The 20,467-nt window shown below is 43.0% G+C and overlaps 1 protein-coding gene across 1 annotated transcript in view; it reads left to right on the top strand.

The window, feature by feature from the left end:
- The first annotated feature begins 9,516 nt into the window (after positions 1-9,516).
- Positions 9,517-20,467, top strand: part of LOC306778728 (MAM domain-containing protein 2-like) — a 35,049-nt gene continuing 24,098 nt past the window's right edge. Inside the window, exons 1-2 of the mRNA XM_079270378.1 lie at positions 9,517-9,615; positions 10,211-10,333. Coding sequence (XP_079126504.1) covers positions 9,588-9,615; positions 10,211-10,333 — 151 coding nt within the window. The 5' untranslated portion in view covers positions 9,517-9,587. The remainder of the gene's footprint in view (positions 9,616-10,210; positions 10,334-20,467) is intronic.

Genomic DNA, 20,467 nt, shown 5'->3' with positions numbered 1-20,467 from the left:
ATATATAGCTATATATATATATATATATAGCTATATATATATATATATATCTCTATATATATATATATATATAGCTATATATATATATATATATAGCTATATATATATATATATATAGCTATATATATATATATATATATCTCTATATATATATATATATATATATATATATCTCTATATATATATATATATCTCTATATATATATATATATAGCTATATATATATAGCTATATATATATATATATATATATAGCTATATATATATATAGAGCTATAGCTATATAGCTATATATAGCTATATATAGAGCTATAGCTATATAGCTATATATAGCTAGCTATATAGAGCTATATATAGCTCTATATAGCTATATATAGCTATATAGCTATATATAGCTATAGCTAGCTATATATAGCTATATAGCTATATATAGCTAGCTATATAGAGCTATATATAGCTCTATATAGCTATATATAGCTATATAGCTATATATAGCTATAGCTAGCTATATATAGCTATAGCTATAGCTATATATAGCTATATATAGCTATAGCTATAGCTATATATAGCTATATATAGCTATAGCTATATATAGCTATAGCTATATATAGCTATAGCTATATATAGCTATATATATAGCTATATATAGCTATATATAGCTATAGCTATATATAGCTATATATATATAGCTATATATAGCTATAGCTATATATAGCTATAGCTATATATAGCTATATATATAGCTATATATAGCTATATATAGCTATATATAGCTATAGCTATATATAGCTATATATAGCTATATATATAGCTATATATAGCTATAGCTATATATAGCTATAGCTATATATAGCTATATATATATAGCTATAGCTATATATATAGCTATATATAGCTATATATATAGCTATATATAGCTATAGCTATATATAGCTATATATATAGCTATAGCTATATATAGCTATATATATAGCTATATATATAGCTATATATATAGCTATATATATAGCTATATATATAGCTATATATATAGCTATATATAGCTATATATATAGCTATATATATAGCTATATATATAGCTATATATATAGCTATATATAGCTATATATAGCTATATATATAGCTATATATAGCTATATATATAGCTATATATATAGCTATATAGCTATATATAGCTATATATATAGCTATATATAGCTATATATAGCTATATATATAGCTATATATAGCTATATATAGCTATATATAGCTATAGCTATAGCTATATATAGCTATAGCTATATATATAGCTATATATAGCTATAGCTATATATATAGCTATATAGCTATAGCTATATAGCTATATATAGCTATAGCTATATAGCTATATATAGCTATATATATAGCTATATATATAGCTATATATATAGCTATATATATAGCTATATAGCTATAGCTATAGCTATATAGCTATATAGCTATATATAGCTATATATATAGCTATATAGCTATATATAGCTATATATATAGCTATATATATAGCTATATATATAGCTATATATATAGCTATATAGCTATATATATAGCTATATAGCTATAGCTATAGCTATATAGCTATATAGCTATATATAGCTATATATATAGCTATAGCTATAGCTATAGATATAGCTATAGCTATAGCTATATAGCTATAGCTATAGCTATATAGCGCTATATAGCTATATATAGCGCTATATAGCTATATATATAGCTATATATATAGCTATATAGCTATAGCTATAGCTATATAGCTATATATATAGCTATAGCTATAGCTATATATAGCTATATATATATAGCTATATATAGCTATATATATATAGCTATATATAGCTATATATATATAGCTATATATAGCTATATATATATAGCTATATATAGCTATATATATATAGCGCTATAGCTATATATAGCTATATAGCTATATATAGCGCTATAGCTATATAGCTATAGCTATAGCTATATATAGCTATATAGCTATATATATATAGATATATATAGCTATATATAGCTAGATATATATAGCTATAGCTATAGCTATAGCTATATAGCTATAGCTATAGCTATATAGCTATAGCTATATAGCTATAGCTATAGCTATATAGCTATAGCTATAGAGCTATAGCTATAGCTATAGCTATAGCTATAGCTATATATAGCTATAGCTATAGCTATATATAGCTATATATAGCTATATATAGCTATAGCTATATATAGCTATATATAGCTATAGCTATATATAGCTATATATAGCTATAGCTATATATAGCTATAGCTATATATAGCTATAGCTATATATAGCTATATATAGCTATAGCTATAGCTATATATAGCTATATATAGCTATATATAGCTATATATAGCTATATATAGCTATATATAGCTATAGCTATATATAGCTATAGCTATATATAGCTATAGCTATATATAGCTATATATAGCTATAGCTATAGCTATATATAGCTATATATAGCTATATATAGCTATAGCTATAGCTATAGCTATATATCGCTATAGCTATATATAGCTATATATAGCTATATATAGCTATATATAGCTATATATAGCTATAGCTAGCTATAGCTAGCTATAGCTATATATAGCTATATATAGCTATATATAGCTATAGCTAGCTATAGCTATAGCTATATATAGCTATATATAGCTATATATAGCTATATATAGCTATAGCTAGCTATAGCTATATATAGCGATATATAGCTATAGCTATAGCTATAGCTATATATAGCTATATATAGCGATATATAGCTATAGCTATATATAGCGATATATAGCTATAGCTATATATAGCGATATATAGCTATAGCTATAGCTATAGATATAGCTATATATATATATATATATATATATAGCTATATATATATATAGCTATAGCTATATAGCTATATAGCTAGATAGCTATATAGCTAGATAGGAGAGAAATAGAACTTTGACGCTTTTAAACATTAAAATCTACTGGGTGAGAGTTAAACATTCAGGGAATATGATTTGCGCTCCCTTCCAGACTCTGGGGGAACTCTTCCTCCCACTGGAACCACAGCTGGGTTTGTTTGGGTCCCGTTTCAGTCAAGTGATCCACACAAAGGGCTTAAGTTAGCATTTGATTAGTGCAACAAAGCAGACCTACAGCAGGGTACAGATGAGTTGTTTTAGTCAAGTAGAAACCATGAGACTGGCATGTTTAAGTTATACAGAATTTAAAGAACGAGTTCTACCAAAGCCATGACGAAGCTACCGGCAAAGATACCAGCGTCATATCACAGACTTCCCAATACGTCGCTCGTTTTTAGAGGAATTATAAAGGCTTTCAGCATTTTTCAGTGCATGGCAGAGTCAGAGATCTGTTTTGAGTTTCTTCACAGGCAGCAGTTGGTTTCTATACATGGCAGTATGAAAATGACCCAGCAGTGACCAGAGGTTTCCTTTTAAAGTCTGCAACACCTTTAGTTACATGCTTAGTGTTTTAGGATCAGTTTGTCTTCACAGGAAACAACTTGTGACCACAAAACATGGTGCTGCTGAAGTCCAGATCTTAGGTGACAAATTGACTTCTCCTTTAACTGATCAGGACTTATAGCAACCATGTGACATGAGGCTCTTTCCAGGAGCAGAGGCCTCATTAGTGAGACAGTCACAGTATGCAAAGAACTTTGATTTTAACAAATTATCTTTGACCCAAGTCTACCAAAGATCATATTGCAGATGAATACAAGTCTTATTTCAGATCATAACAATGTTACATGGCAAAGAGCTTTTGTGTCGCATAACGGACTTTCGTTGTGAGACAAGAAACCTCGTTACCTTTAAAATATGATGCAGTTTGTAAATGCGTATTTAAACCTTCGATGTCAGAGGTATCACAGCACTATGATGAAACAATGACTCTTAAATCTATGCCATTTGATTTTCCCCCAAATGAGGCAAATATATTTATCACATGGCTGAAGAAATGTGCCATCCTGGAAGAGTTGGCAGGCCGGAGCATTGACCACTCAAACACAGCAAAGTGTCTGTAGCGCCTGGCTCCAGTGCTAACAGAGCAAACAATGCTAAAGTGCTGCTAGAGCGACACTTTCTACCAGAGTGTGGGAGCTGCTGCAACATCTGCACTGTCAATATAGACAAAGTTGAAATTGTGAACCTAGTCCTCACGATTTGTTCAAATCACCCATTAGCTACAACAAGAGAAGACCAGACTGAAGATTAGAGAAGCACAACTTTATTTCTTTCAAGAGGGATCCAGTCGGGCTAAATCTAAAGATCTGGGGAGACAGAAGCAGGAAGGTCAAAATTGGCTCAACTTAAATTCAAGCAAACAGAGTAGAAGTATTACTACCTTTCAAGATGGTCATTGGTCACCTTTGGGTCAAGCTTTGACGAGTCGTTGAGGGCGTTTCTCGGCAACAGGCATCGGTGGAAACCGGATATGTCCGGGAATGTAGCTGGTTCGGAAGTACTGCCGTCTTCCATTGTTGTAGCGCGAGCGGGACCTGAAGGAGTAAACTGGCTCCAGGTGCGACACGTCACTGAACACGGGCTTAGATCTCGCCTCCTCACCCCCGTCACTGGGAAACTCTGCATATGCACCGTCACCGCCTGTGGACCCGGAGTTGGCGTAGTAGAATCCAGCGTCAACCGAGCCTACATCTGGGTTAGCAAACCCACTGTTGTCATACCACGAACCAACACCAGCAGCATCACTCCCAGCAGGCGCTTGCTTGACAGCGACACCTGTTGGGGCGTAGCACTCCATCAATTTGGTTTTAAAGGTGAAGTTCACCGACATTAAAAAGGTGACAGAACTGTGCATTCTTTGGACAGCCAACATTACCTTTTGGTGCAGGCAGACAAGTTACACTGCTGATCAACAGGCATGAAATCCACAACATCCTGCAAACACAACCATGTTCAGTTCAGCCAACTGAGAGAAGACAACTCAAAAACCACTTCCGAGGAACCTTTGATGACTTACCTCAAAGACAACTCGCACCGCACAGCCATTGTGTTAGCACTAGAGGCACTGCTATGCTCCTCAGTGGTGTGAGCCTCCTTAAGAAGGATCCTCCTGGCTGCTGATTGGCTGCTGATTGGGAGCAGCTGCTGGTCAGGTGGGACGAGGCCTTCGCCACAATCAACCTCACAGTGAACGTCTTGAAGCGTTCACGACATGGACTGTGATATTAACCCCAATGTTGAAGAGCTGGTTCATCAACATTACAAAAAACATTTTGTCACTTCAGATAGTTTTGGTTTTATTCGTCCAGGTTTTGAGATATCCGACTCAACCCCAACACAATGACATGTAGTGTGTGCTCTCAAAACACAGGGTTTCAAAGATTCACCAGAAAGTGTTCTGTGAACAGCGTCCCCTTGTTGCTCCACACGTGATGAACAGACCCCCCCATCATCATATCTCATAGGGAGTGGTTTGCTAAATGACAAGTTACAACAGAAGGCAATTAAAACCATTTTGCTTTTCTTTTACACTTCACTCAGCCTTACCTTTGCTTTAGTCTGGTCTTCATGTCTGATTCAGCTGCTGACTGTGGGGGTTACTCTGAGTTACATCACACTGTTTCTGGATGATGTGGATCTTGACTAGTTCTGTGGGTTGCATGATTGCAAAACATGAAGTAGTGTATCAAGGTGTCTGTGAGCTTGAAGAAGTTTCAGTCCATCTTTAGACTCTGCCGTGCAGAAACAGTGGAGCTTCCTCGCATAGCTCACGATGCAGCTCCCGCTTTGTAAAAGGAAGACAACAATGCAGGATCCAACCCCATAGTCTGCTGGCTCCCAACCACATACCTGTATTTTATTGCATTCCTCTTCAAGTATTATCCCAGAGAGCAGAATCATGCTGTTGTTAGCGTGTGTGCGTGTGTACGCAAGTGAGTTTGCACCTGTGTGTCTGTCCACGGCTCATCTCACATTGTGCTGCAGCGAGCGGCATGATATGTGAAGTGGCCGTAGAGGCTGCAGGCTCAAAGACCACTAACGGTTGCAGTGACGGACACTTTCTCAAAACACCTTTTCGTGCCTGTTTGATACTGCCATCGACTGCTGCTGACTCCTCACTTACTATTCACTATTTAGGACCCGAAGGATTTGTAACCACAACTATTTTGCACCATTTTGAATGTTATCAACGGATTGAACGGGTGTTGTCAGTGGTTGTCACTATTCTAACGCTTCAGACAGGCCAAACTGGCCCTTTCCTCCTTGAGAAAGTTAAACTAACAGTGTCAAAGAGAAAACACACTTCAGGTTTAGGCAACATAACTTCCTGGTTAGTTTCAGGAAAAGGACTTAGTAACTTAAATAAATGTTGTTCGTTAAATACGATACAATTAGTCAATGTTGACTTGTCACACAGGACACAAAGAGGAATGCAATAAAATACAGGTATGTGGTTGGGAGCCAGCAGACTATGGGGTTGGATCCTGCATTGTTGTCTTCCTTTTACAAAGCGGGAGCTGCATCGTGAGCTATGCGAGGAAGCTCCACTGTTTCTGCACGGCAGAGTCTAAAGATGGACTGAAACTTCTTCAAGCTCACAGACACCTTGATACACTACTTCATGTTTTGCAATCATGCAACCTACAGAACTAGTCAAGATCCACATCATCCAGAAACAGTGTGATGTAACTCAGAGTAACCCCCACAGTCAGCAGCTGAATCAGACATGAAGACCAGACTAAAGCAAAGGTAAGGCTGAGTGAAGTGTAAAAGAAAAGCAAAATGGTTTTAATTGCCTTCTGTTGTAACTTGTCATTTAGCAAACCACTCCCTATGAGATATGATGATGGGGGGGTCTGTTCATCACGTGTGGAGCAACAAGGGGACGCTGTTCACAGAACACTTTCTGGTGAATCTTTGAAACCCTGTGTTTTGAGAGCACACACTACATGTCATTGTGTTGGGGTTGAGTCGGATATCTCAAAACCTGGACGAATAAAACCAAAACTATCTGAAGTGACAAAATGTTTTTTGTAATGTTGATGAACCAGCTCTTCAACATTGGGGTTAATATCACAGTCCATGTCGTGAACGCTTCAAGACGTTCACTGTGAGGTTGATTGTGGCGAAGGCCTCGTCCCACCTGACCAGCAGCTGCTCCCAATCAGCAGCCAATCAGCAGCCAGGAGGATCCTTCTTAAGGAGGCTCACACCACTGAGGAGCATAGCAGTGCCTCTAGTGCTAACACAATGGCTGTGCGGTGCGAGTTGTCTTTGAGGTAAGTCATCAAAGGTTCCTCGGAAGTGGTTTTTGAGTTGTCTTCTCTCAGTTGGCTGAACTGAACATGGTTGTGTTTGCAGGATGTTGTGGATTTCATGCCTGTTGATCAGCAGTGTAACTTGTCTGCCTGCACCAAAAGGTAATGTTGGCTGTCCAAAGAATGCACAGTTCTGTCACCTTTTTAATGTCGGTGAACTTCACCTTTAAAACCAAATTGATGGAGTGCTACGCCCCAACAGGTGTCGCTGTCAAGCAAGCGCCTGCTGGGAGTGATGCTGCTGGTGTTGGTTCGTGGTATGACAACAGTGGGTTTGCTAACCCAGATGTAGGCTCGGTTGACGCTGGATTCTACTACGCCAACTCCGGGTCCACAGGCGGTGACGGTGCATATGCAGAGTTTCCCAGTGACGGGGGTGAGGAGGCGAGATCTAAGCCCGTGTTCAGTGACGTGTCGCACCTGGAGCCAGTTTACTCCTTCAGGTCCCGCTCGCGCTACAACAATGGAAGACGGCAGTACTTCCGAACCAGCTACATTCCCGGACATATCCGGTTTCCACCGATGCCTGTTGCCGAGAAACGCCCTCAACGACTCGTCAAAGCTTGACCCAAAGGTGACCAATGACCATCTTGAAAGGTAGTAATACTTCTACTCTGTTTGCTTGAATTTAAGTTGAGCCAATTTTGACCTTCCTGCTTCTGTCTCTCCAGATCTTTAGATTTAGCCCGACTGGATCCCTCTTGAAAGAAATAAAGTTGTGCTTCTCTAATCTTCAGTCTGGTGTTTTTTGTAGCTGTTGCAGCTTCTGATGTGGTGTGGGTAGAAGCTAATCGTTTGCTCAAATGGGTGAGTGTGTGCCACTGACGCTCTAAAAGCCACCATGCTGCACTACCCTTGTACGGAGTTTACAGCTCAACACACACACCGTTGACTGAACTAACAAGACATTTAGAGCTTTATTTGTACATATCTCATTGTGCACCAAAGGTTTTTATTGACAAATTTGGGTAATTAAAAGTACTAGGAGGAGAAGGAAATCTGAATTTTATGCAAACATTTTATTGTAGTTTCCTCAAAATTGTAACTATCCAGTAAATCTGCCAGTTACTTGTCGCTTACCGACTATCGCTCAGTTCTTTAAATTAGGCTGCAGCATGTGGGGAAAGGGTGAGGCTATTGCTACACTGTAACTTCAGTGTTTGCATTTTAGACATTCCCCGAGACATGAGTTTTTTTTTGTTTTTTTTTCTTTTTTGCCAGGATCTGTGTAAATTTATTCTCATTGCTAATGCAGAGTTTTGATTTAATTTTTTTCACTGGTAGATTTTAACTATTACAGACAACTATCTGCTCCAAATGTTGTTGTCTCATCTGTGTTTCACTGATGTCTCCTGTGTGAGGGTTTGGACTGGTGCAAACACGAATGGGACAGCACTTTGCTGCAACATATCCCGTTACCATGATGTATAATTGTGGGTATTTTATACTTTTTACCGTCTTCCAGGCACTCCTCACAAAATAAGAAGTAATTGTCAAATCTATTTACTTGTTTCGTGTCAATTATTTGTTTGAATAAAGTTGTGTAATCTCTGTTTTCATGTTCTATCTTTAATCCTTACTGTTTCTGAGTAAATGTAATATTCCATGTGAAATCCCATGTGCTATCCTCTTTGTATACCTTTTTACGTCTGCTTCCCTGGTAACTCAGTGTTTAACGTCACGTTTCTACGAATTGTGGGTAATTCCCTTGGGCAAAGTCTGCAGAAATGTGGATTTAGGGAAAGTCTTCATAAAGGGCACTCGATGATTAGACAGAGGGACCGCCCTAAACCCTCACGGCCTCAAACTCTGAGTGCGGAGGTTGGGATTGGGTCACGCTCTTTTTCCTCAACCTAACCAACTAAGTGATTCTGTTGCCTAAACTTTCTGTGAAAACCGAATTTACAAGTAACTGGCTTGGACATGCAGATTTTTAGTAAGAGCCCAAACATGTTCATGGGTGCTGTCTGAAGGGCCCCTGGGCCCCTGAACGAACCATTGGGTGACGCGGGTCCGGCCCTGGCTCATCCGTGTGACAGCGCCGAGAGCAGCACAGGTAGGCGGGAAGGCGCCGAGACCTGGTCCCGCCCCCTCGGGACCCCATCTATCCATCCGGACTAACGCTCCATCTCTCCCGCTGACACGGTCCAACATGCGGAAGGCGAGCCGTGAGTTCCTGACGAGCTGCTGTCGTTCTGTTGTTGGGGAGTCTAACGGGGCACGGCCAGGAGGACTACCGAGGAGCCGCTCCGCACGCACCGAGCCGCGGGTTAAGATGAGCGGCGTCCGCCTCGCGCTCCACGGTAAAGCCTCCAGCTCACCACCGGTGAAGTGGTCACTTTATCGAGTTTGATTGTTTAGCTTCCACAACAAGTCTTCTGTCAGACTAGCGGAAAGAAATCATCCGAAATACACTTTTAGGAGTTTATTTTACTACTTTGTTTATTTACGTCTGTAGAAAGTTAACATTACATCATGCCTCATTTGCATATTTGACAGTAATGAAGTGGTGAAGTTTCATGGTGATATTTATGAGTTCATTGCTTTACTCTGTTCACCTGTAGAGTCTTCAATGTCTGTAATGTAACTAATGACATCACAGACGACCAGGCACGCGAGGTGTTTTCTGCACACGCTCCATTTCATTTGATACTGTTTCATTAGCTCTGTCTCGTATGGCTGTTTGTAAAACAACAGGGTGTAAATCTCAGTTTTATGAGTTTCAATGATGGTATGGTGCGCGTCTTAGCCTTTTTAGAGAACGTCTTTAATGTAACTCGTCAGCTGGGGACGTTTCATGGTGATTTCTATAAGTTAGACATTTGAACCTTTTCACCTGAAAGCGCCGCTGAACTCATGGGTGACCCCCCCCCCCCCCCCCCCCCCCCCCCTGTACAGTGCTGCTGCTCTGCGAGTTCCTTGGGGCGCAGCAGCTGCTGCCCGGGTCCTGCAACTTTGAGCTGGGCACCTGTGGCTACACATCAGACCCAGAGTATGGCAGCTGGAGCATGAACGAAGAAGGTACCGCGTCATCACGAGCACTGCTTATTGACAGAAGTAAACATGCTCGCAATGCTTCACGACCACTCACACTGCCATCTACATACAGGTTGCCATGGTGAACAGTGGGAAAGCATAGGGCCTGTATAGGGACTCACATATTCTTTAACCATCAGGAAATGTGTAGAAAAGTAATGCAAGTCAGGTCATTATGAAGTGTTTTCAAAGGTAATATTACAATTCTAGTGAATTTTTTGTTCTTTGTGCTAGAAATCCTAGCTAATCCCAGTTAGCTCGCGCTACGGTGTCAGATTGAAATAAATGAAACAATGAATGAAGGTGCCTCGCTCTTTGTAGCGCGTCATTGTCTGCCGGCAGTTTGTGGCTTCATGTCACCAGCTTCCATTGAAAGTGACTCGTAGCCTGTTGCTATGTGAGCGCAGCTACATGATGGCTGCAGGTGTTGAATCCATAGCCTGTATGTAGGAAGTGGACGTAGTCATCGCGACGTCACCCGTTGGTTTGTGGACTGACTATTTGAAGCCTCAAGTTCGGCGATTTCGCCATCTTGGATTACGGCCGTCGCCATGTTGTATTTTTTGCAACTGATAACCGGAAGTTAACATATTTGGAATGCAGAGGAGTGACGTAGAGACGGCGTATATGTCTCTGGTAGCAGAAGCGTCCTGTCAATCACAGTAGCCCCGCCCTAAAGCATCCCCTGCTTTATGGTCTGTGTGACTCTAAATGGACCATAATGTACTAAATGAACATCATGCTGTATTGAAGAAGACTTGAAACTAGAGATTGAGACATAAACTCATGTTTACAATGTTTACTGAGGGAATAAATCAAGAGAGAAGTAGAGTCATCTTCTCATTCTCTCTCCCAACTTGTCAATTACAGAAGCTTCATTATTAGCCATACGCTTCAATTTATGATGCTCTAGGTACCTCTGACAGTTTCCGCATGCTGCACACAAAGTGTCTTTTCAAAATAAACTCATGTTCAGAGGAAACGAACAGTTTTCGCTTTCTACATGCCAATTGTATTTTCAAAATAAACTTCTGTGTTCACAGGAAAGGTTTCATTCCCGCTCGTTACATGCATACAGTCTTTTCAAAATAAAAATAAAAAATACAACTTTATAAAAGATATTCTTCCGATGTAGATTTAGTTAGTTTTTAGTTTTAGCAACAAAACTACTCGGGTAGTTTCTGCTTTTCAAAATAAACTTCTGTGTTCACATGAAACGAACAGTTTGCACTCGCTTCATGCAAAGTGTCTTTTCAAAATAATCTTCCAACATAGGTTTACTTAGATTAGATTAGGTTTAGGCAGCAAAACAACTTGGTTAGGCTTATGAAAAGATCGTGGTTTGGGTTAGAATGACTGCGTTTGTAACGTAACTGGCATTAGTAAAGTCCGGAAGTTACGTTACAAAGCTACGGTAAAATAAGTCATCATTGACTTGGTTTCACACAGGACATAAGCAGCGGTCTCCTGGGTGAAAGTCTGTCTGTTTGACCCATCCATTCACCGCTACCTCCCTAAGCGCACTTTCTTGCTCTTTGTAATACATCAGCTGCACTGCCAGTCTAATATTGCCGTGGATGGGTTTATAGTTACCTGACAATGTTGATACAGACATTATGCAAGATATCACGGAAAAAAGCAAAGATTAGAATGAAATGGTAACATTTTGTGTCGCAGATTTTCCTTTAAACAATTCCTATCCTCTAACTCCGTGCTCATGTGGCGACCACTTGTGGGGGCTCTGTTTTATAAATACATAATATCTGATGTGGCGTCTGTGTGAGACGCACCGGGCTTTTGACTAACTCATCGTAAACCCATCTGTGTCATCATTAATCCCTCAGAGGAGCTGAATAAAGACAGAACGTCTGTGGAGGTCGGGTGGGACGGCAGCTGTTCGTGTCCTGTTTAAAACCATTCAAGGACTTATTTTACTGTAGTTACGGAACATCCGGACTGAAATAAAGCCAGTTACTCAAGCGTACTCATTTTATGTAACAAATGTACTTTTCCTGAATCTAACCGAGTAATTTTGTTGGTAAAGTGAATCTACAAAGGAAGAATATCTTGTACAACGTTGTGTTCTATGTCATTCGAAAGAGACCGTGTAACGAGCAGGACCTGACACGCCGTCCTTGGAATGTTGGAAACTGACTCTCGAGGGGAACCTAGAGCTTCATCGTTACAAGAGGAGGGCCATTGAGGGCCATTGACCAACTGTTGAATTGTGAGAATGTGTTGAAAATATCTTTGATATTCAGCTTGTTATGATTTCATAGATACCAAATACTCGATTGTGCTCTCTTTAGTTCTGAGAAGCTGCCGTTCACTCATCTTAGCCTCCTGTATTTAGTCTGGCACGTGGTACGACTACTTCTTATATTTCATTACATTTAAAAAGAAAAGGGCCCAAAGATTAAATATAAAAACTCACTTTTCAGCCCATATTTAAGCCCAGAGAAGGAAAGCAAATGAGTCCATTTGCCGTTTCAACACTTGCTCCCATGTTTACCTGTGCACAGCACTAGTTCAGTAACAACAGAAGCACGTCATCCTCACCGCTCTGCTGCTTTCAGATTCTCTTTTCAACACAACTCCTCTTCTCATTCAGTAATTATCTGCTTTTACTTTGCTGTTCTTTCCATCAATGGGCATAATGTCTACTTTACTTAGACGGACTTTTAGTTTGAAAAGTGCAGGAAGTGTTACGTTTCATTGTCGTATCTTAACACCAAAGAACAGTAAATTAGAGGAGATTGGCATTAATCAGTAAATCCCACCCCCTCAGTGTTTTTCACACTTTGCCATTTCAGTACGAATACCAGCTTTTTGCAAAGCATTCAAACCTTTTTCTTTTCAAATCACAGTTATATTTAATACTACAAGCGCAGCCTGTCATTAGTGAGTTGCAGTGCGGTGGCACTGAGACTCTTTTAGTTGGGTCAAACACACTGGAATGCCAAACTAAATATTGCTTGGTAGCCCTGTTCCACAATGTAGTAGTATTATTGTTATAATAATAATAACAATAATAATAATAAATAATAATCATATCAGATGATATGAGTTCTGAAACCTTCTCACGGATGTAAAGAAGAGCTGATTCTAGACAGTTCTGCAGTGCCTCGCTGTGCTGTATGGTGATCTCCTGTCCTCCACATTTCGCGTGCCAAGCGAGACATTCCGATTGCCCCCCCCCTCCCTTTGTCTTGTTTTCCACCGGCTGCTTTCGCTGTGTGCGTCCAGACACAGAGCCTCCTCTGTTTATGACAATCCGTCAGCACAGTTTATGTTCCCACTGCTGAGATAAGTGGCGGCGCTGTAAACCGTGTGTGCCGTCTCTCCTCCAGCCAGAGTCCTTTAGCTCTCGGCCCGTACGCCCCACGTATCCTGTGACACCAGAGTTCTGCCCCGAACAGAGGTGCACCAAACCGCCAAGACTGAGGTGGGATGAGCTGCCGGCCACCAGCCCCGGGAGCTCGGAGGCGGTGGCTATTACTCGTAAAAGAAACCCTACAGACTACACCCGCTGTGGCAATAAACAGGCGCCTGAAGAGAAGACGGGACCACGGCGGTGTTGTTCTGTGTGGTCGCCGTGGCAACCCTTTGGGCCTGGAGCAGAGGAGGTCGCACCGGAACAAAAGAACCCACGGCTGAGTTTGGTGGTTCAAATCGGGATGGGTGTCCTAGGTGGTTATGTCATCTAAACAGAGACATCAGAGACGGGATAAACAGAGAGACGGGGACGGATGGAGTGAGAGGGAGAGCTGCCAGGGACTCAGACCACCACCAGACCTCCTCATCTGGACTGCTTACAGCTTCTGCAGGACCCCTTCCTCTTCCCTCTCTCCTCATCTCATCTTCTCTTCTCTCCTCTCTCTGCCCATTCTCTCCCCCTCCTCTCTACTCCTCTCCTCTTCTCCTTTTCTCTTATCTCCCTTCCTCCCCTTTTGTCTCCTCTTCTCTCTCCTCTTCTACTCCCATTCTCTTCTCCCCTCCCTTCTCCTCTCATCTCCTCTGTCCTCCACCTCCTCTTCTCTCTTCTCCCCTCCTTTGGTACTGGTTCTTCATATCAGTGCAGTGGCGAAATCAATTCGCCAACAATTGAATCTTATTTCATTTGTGTACTCCAGTTAACATTAAGTCTGCATACATTGTTGTCACAGTTATACATTGTTGACCGTTGCACAATAATGCAGTTGCAGTTTATATTGATCTTAAAGGTCGGTGGCAGCTCATAACATTAATTTAACTCTGACTTAAAGGGACAGTTTGAGTGTATTGAACGGGGTTCATGACTTACTTATCCAAAGTCAGTTCTTTAACCTACAGTAGATGGCGGTTGGCAGTTTGGGCAAAGTGACGTGCTGCTGCAGCACAGTTTATGTTAGACGCATGAAAAAAAAAGAAAAAGTCTTAATTTTAAATCTACGTCATATTTACAATATTTTCATCGCCTTACCTTGTCGTGAAACAGCCGTTTCTACCAGGGAGCTGTGCTTCTATCCATCTATGCTCTCGCCAAAGCCACCAGATTTCATTTACCTTGCATAACACGGGTCGACCGCTGCCTCCGTCTAGTGAGTTTGTCTGTGTTATTGTGTGACTTTGGTGAATCCGAACTTATCGAAGTCACACAATAACACAAACGCACCATCTGATCAGGAACGAAGTAGACCAGCGACTCTTGTGTTCATGGAGTTTTGTGGCTTCAGCTCCCAGTCACAAAGGGCTGTCTGACGGCAAGCGGCAAAAATATTCTAAATATAGCGCACACTTAAACTGGTATTGATTTCTTAAGGCACTTAGAATACGTTTCGCTGCGGCCCCCGTCCACAGCAGTACATTGCTTCGCTCCGGTCTGCTTCTCCAAACTGGGGGGCCTTCTGACTTCCATCTATTCAATTCAATTCAATTCAATTTATTTTTGTATTGCCCAAAATCACAAATTACAAATTTGCCTCAGAGGGCTTTACAATATGTACACGTGTGACATCCTCTTGTCCCGGGACCCTCACATCAGAACAGGAAAAACTCCCCAAAAAACCCCTTTAACGGGGAGGAAAGAGGAAGAAACCTGTGGGAGAGCAATAGAGGAGGGATCCCTCTCCCAGGATGGACAGACGTGCAATGATGTCATGTGTAGAACAGGATAGTGAATTACAACACATTCAATGGAATTACAGCACATGCAATGTATGACACAACCACGACAGGAGGCAACACCTGGTCCAGGTATAACCCGGATACACAGGAACCTGTGAGGGTTCCTGTGTCGAACACATCTACTGGAGGTAATACTCTGACTCCGGATAAGTATCTCATACAACCCAACTTCAAAACACCCCAACTATCCCTTTAATGAGTACTGTGATGGATTACATAACTGGTGCAACTTTCAAAACGGCTTCAGAATTTTTAAAACAGAGCTGCATGCTTTGCGGAATAGTTATCTGCGCATGTGATTTGCAGCTAGTTGACTTCAACATGTGAAACCAATGGTATGTCTCTTTAAGATACATCAGTACATGTTGGACTGTGTCTGCCTGTCCTGCTCTAAGATTCTTGTTGAACTGAATCTGACCAAATAAGGGATCTCAGATACAACTGCAAATCCCCCCTGCACCCCCACCAGATTTAGAAGTGATGGCGCTTAAACCAGCTCTCCATAAACACTGTTTATATCCACTAAACTGCCTCTCTGCTCTCTTAGACCTGGGTGAATGGGTGAAAAAGACTGTGCTGTGACACAAAGGGAAGATGGATTTCAAGGTTCCAGTCATTACCAATCTGTTTCAGAACATACATCATTGTCTCTCTCTAGTTTATAATATGGCACCAAGTAATACACAACCTCAAAGCTGTGTGATCTATTATATACAGTATCTGACACTTAACCTTACCATTTTGTATCCTTGATGTGACAGCCCAGGCAAAAACCATTGTTTTTCATGCAAGATTTTGGGCTATTTTGCTTCCATAACATAACATTTAACATGTACAACTACTTTCTATACATCATTTCAACAGTGGGACACCTCTGTCTGTCAAAGCTGACTCCTTCTGATGAAGCTGATTTTGATATGCCATGCAGTACAGATGGCCATTATGTTCCTGATCACCTGAAAGTTGGAAAAAAGTGTCGAACACTCTGTGTCCATTTGCATTTCTTTAATTTTGATGACATTTCGGCCCTTGGGCGTGCCTGTGTCTCACTAATACGACACAGTCACGGATTTGTTTTATATGCCACACCCCAGACACACAGCTGGTGGAGACTAGACAAGTATGTTCCACTATAGGGGTGAGAAAAAACAATCAAGAGGCCTTCAATGAATACAAATCAGCTACAGCCAATCCGATTACTTCAAAACAATTACCTCAAACATGACAAGTGCCAATGTGTCTCATACCCTGTATGCACATTTCCATTTGACATACATTTGTGTAGTTATATTTATTTTTTTTAAAAAGTTAAAAAAGTAAAAATACACAAATATGTATCTAAATATCCAAAAAGTAGATTAAGTACATTACAGAAAACCTATTAGGTCATAATCTATATTCAATCCATGATGTGACCAAGTTCTAAGGTGGTGGATCCAAAAGTAAAACATCAAAATTCACTCCTTTTGCGGGATGTGACACTTCTCAAAACTAATATATGTGAGAGAGGAAATAGGATGACTGAATTCAACGAAATGTACTGCTCAGACGGGTACCTGTTGGCCTGAAGCTGCGGCGGATGTTGGAGTTCACGGAGAGAATGGAAAAGGACTTTCGCTTGTCCTCAAGGAAGTTTTGGCAAACCATTGATGACTCAGAAGGGGAAGGCAGGGCTTGGCTGGACTTGGTGGGGGTCCGGTTTGGGGACCTCAGAATTGCATCTCTGCTCTTTGCAGATGATGTGACTCTGTTGGCTCCATCAGACCGTAACCTTCAGCACACACTTTGGAGGTTTGTGACCTCCATCGATGAATCGTGGTGGCGGCTGAGGCTGTGCAGCAGGAACCAGTGGGCACTCTCAAACCGGCTTCACCTTTGAGACGTGGAATGACGGGTGGACCCGCATGGTCCGGGGCAGCTTGAGTCTCACTGCTGCAGGTTTGATGAACTTCTGGATCTCGAATGGCCCAATGAACCTGGGTGCCAACTTCTTAGACTACCCGCAAGGGTAGGGCCCGGGTCGATAGCCACACCTTCTGGCCAACCTGGTAGATGGGGGCTTTGGAGCGGCGGCGGTTGCCCACTGTGGCTGAGAGGAGGAGTGCAACTCTGGCTTCGGCCCAGGTACAGCGGCAGGCGAAGGCCTGGGCAGAGGGCCAGGAAACCTCCTTCTCCAGGGCCGAAAACAGTGGAGGTTGAAAACCGTAGGCACACTGGAATGGGGACATTCCAGTAGCAGAGCTGGTCAGGGTGTTGTGGGCATACTCCACCCACAGGAGCCGCTGGGACCAGGACGATGGATGCTTAGAGACCAAGCACCGTAGAGCCATCTCCTGGTTCTTGCGCTCAGTCTGGCCGTTAGATTGTGGGTGGAATCCAGATGACAGGCTGGCGGTGGCCCCAACTCCCTCCAGAACACTGAGGTCCCCGGTCACGTCAGTGGGGAGACCGTGGAGCCGGAAGACATGCAGCAGGATCAGCTGGGCAGTCTCTTTGGCTGAGGGGAGCTTGGGCAAGGGCACAAAGTGGGCCATCTTGCTGAACCGATCTACCACTGTCAGGATGGTGGTATGTTTGTTGGTCAGTGGTAGACTGGTAACAAAGTCCAAGGAGATGTGGGACCAGGGCCGATGGGGCACAGGCAAAGGTTGCAGGAAACCAGCGGGAGCCTGGTGGGATGGCTTGTGCTGATTGCAGACAGGACAGGCATTGATGAACTCCTGGGTGTGTTTCTCCAGAGTAGCCCAACAGAACCTCTGCTGCAGAGCATCCCTAGTCCGCTGGCTCCCTGGGTGGCAAGTGAGTCTGGAGCTGTGGGCCCACTGGAGGACATCGGACCTCAGGGTCTGAGGGACAAACAGGCGGTCAGGAGGGCAGGCGCTAGGACCGGGCTGGTCCTCCAGGGCGACTCTCTCCTCTACCTCCCAGGCGACTGAAGTAACCAAGACTGGGGCAGAACGGATATTGTCATTCCCAGGGGTGGAATCCCCCTTACTTACAAACTGGCAGGACAGTGCATCAGGCATGACGTTGCGGGTACCGGACCAGTAACAGAGGGAAAAGTTGAATCAGGTAAAAAAAACAGGGACCATTTGGCTTGCAGAGAGTTCAGTCTTTTGGCGGACTGAATGTACTCGAGGTTCTTGTGATCAGTCCATACCAAAAACGGCAGACTGGTCCCCTCAAGCCAGTAGCACCACTCTTCAAGGGCCAGCTTAACAGCTAGCAGCTCTCGGTTACCAATGTCATATTTCCTTTCAGCTGGTGAGAGCCGCCTAGAAAAGAAGGTGCAGGGTTGGAGCTTCTGGTCATTGGCAGCCCGCAGGGATAGGATGGCTCCCACCCCAACATCGGCGGCATCCACCTCCACAACTCTCTGGAGGGTCAGGGGCTTGGAGGATAGGGGCAGAAGTAAACCGGGCCTTAAAGTTCTGGAAGGCCTCCTCAGCCGAGGGGGACCACTGGAACACCACTTTGGATGAGGTAAGGGCCATGAGCGGGGCAGCCACGGTGCTAAAGCTGCGGATGAACCTCCGGTAGAAGTTAGCAAACCCCAGGAATCGTTGCAGCTGTACGTGAGTCAGGGTCTGAGTGGCTCGCGGTTCTTAATGGTAATGTCGTTGAGGCCCCTGCAGTCAATGCAAGGCCTCAGTAACTTGTCCTTCTCCCTCACAAAGAAGAACCCCGCACCATCAGGTGAAGAAGAGGGACGGATGATCCCAGCAGCTGGAGAGGAATTTATGTACGCCTCCATGGCCTGTCTTTCAGGTGCAGGTAAGGAATACAGGCGGCCTCTGGGTGGAGTGGTGCCTGGTTGCAGGTCAATGGCACAATCGTAGGGGCAATGTGGAGGCAGACATGAGGCCTTGGCCTTACTGAATACCTGACCACAGGATAAGAAACCGGATAGTCTCATGGTTGTTACCAGACAGGAGCATATGGACTGCCGTGGTCTGGTGAGTCACTGTCCCCAGTAAGTGACCATCCGGGGTGCTGGCAGGACCAGGGCATGGCAGGGGTACCTGGTCGATACCCAGCTGAAGGGCTAGGTCCTCATCAATGATGCTGTAGTCAGTGCCAGAGTCAATGAAAGTAGTGAGGGTCTGGGATCCATTCGCGAGCAGAAGCTGAACGTGGCACAGGGGTCTTTGGTTGGGGAGAGTCTTGTGGTTTGGCTCACCAGTACCTCCCCTACTACTGATGAGCCGTGCCTTTCGCTGGGCACCGGGATATAAAGTAACCAGCCTGGCCACAGTACAGGCGGAGATTTCCCCGGCGGCGACGCTCACACTCCTCTAGAGTGAGACTGGTGCGCCCCACCTGCATGGGTTCAACGCCCCCAGGTTGAGGCCCTGGGGTGATGCTGGTAGCTGCTGGAGGACCTCGAGGCCGGTTAGAAGAGCGGTGATCCTTGTCCCCCTTGCGTCGCTCCTGCCACCTTGCCTGGATGCGTCTGTCCACTCGGGAAGTCAGTTCAACTAAGCCATCCAGGTCGGCAGGCTAATTAAAATAAACCACTTCATCTTTAATATACTCAGCTAGCCCAGCCAAAAACGCATCACACTGAGCTGCAGAGTTCCAGTCGCTAAGGAGTGCTCTCATGCGAAACTCAATGGCATAGTCTGCAACTGTCCAGTCTCCCTGACACAGATCCATAAGTCCCCCGGTAGGATCAGGGCCCTTGGAGACCACCCCGAACACCTTGTGTAGCTCTGCAGAAAAAGCCAGGAAGGAAGAGTAGGCTGGCGTGGGCCTCTCCCATTCAGCAGTGCCCCACAGTCATGCCCTGCCTGTCAGGTGGTTGATGGTGAAGGCTACCGTAGCCTCCTCCAAGGCAAACGTGTAGGGCTGCAGGGAAAACAAGATGGAGCAGTTTGTGACGAATGGGTTTTCTGGCATATATGTTTTAATCTGCTAAAATAACAGAACATTTCTGATCAACAAAAAACAATG

The sequence above is a fragment of the Melanostigma gelatinosum genome (genome assembly GCF_949748355.1).
Source record: "Melanostigma gelatinosum genome assembly, chromosome: 6".
Classification (NCBI taxonomy): Eukaryota; Metazoa; Chordata; class Actinopteri; order Perciformes; family Zoarcidae; genus Melanostigma; species Melanostigma gelatinosum.
This window is presented reverse-complemented; position numbering and strand designations above follow the sequence as displayed.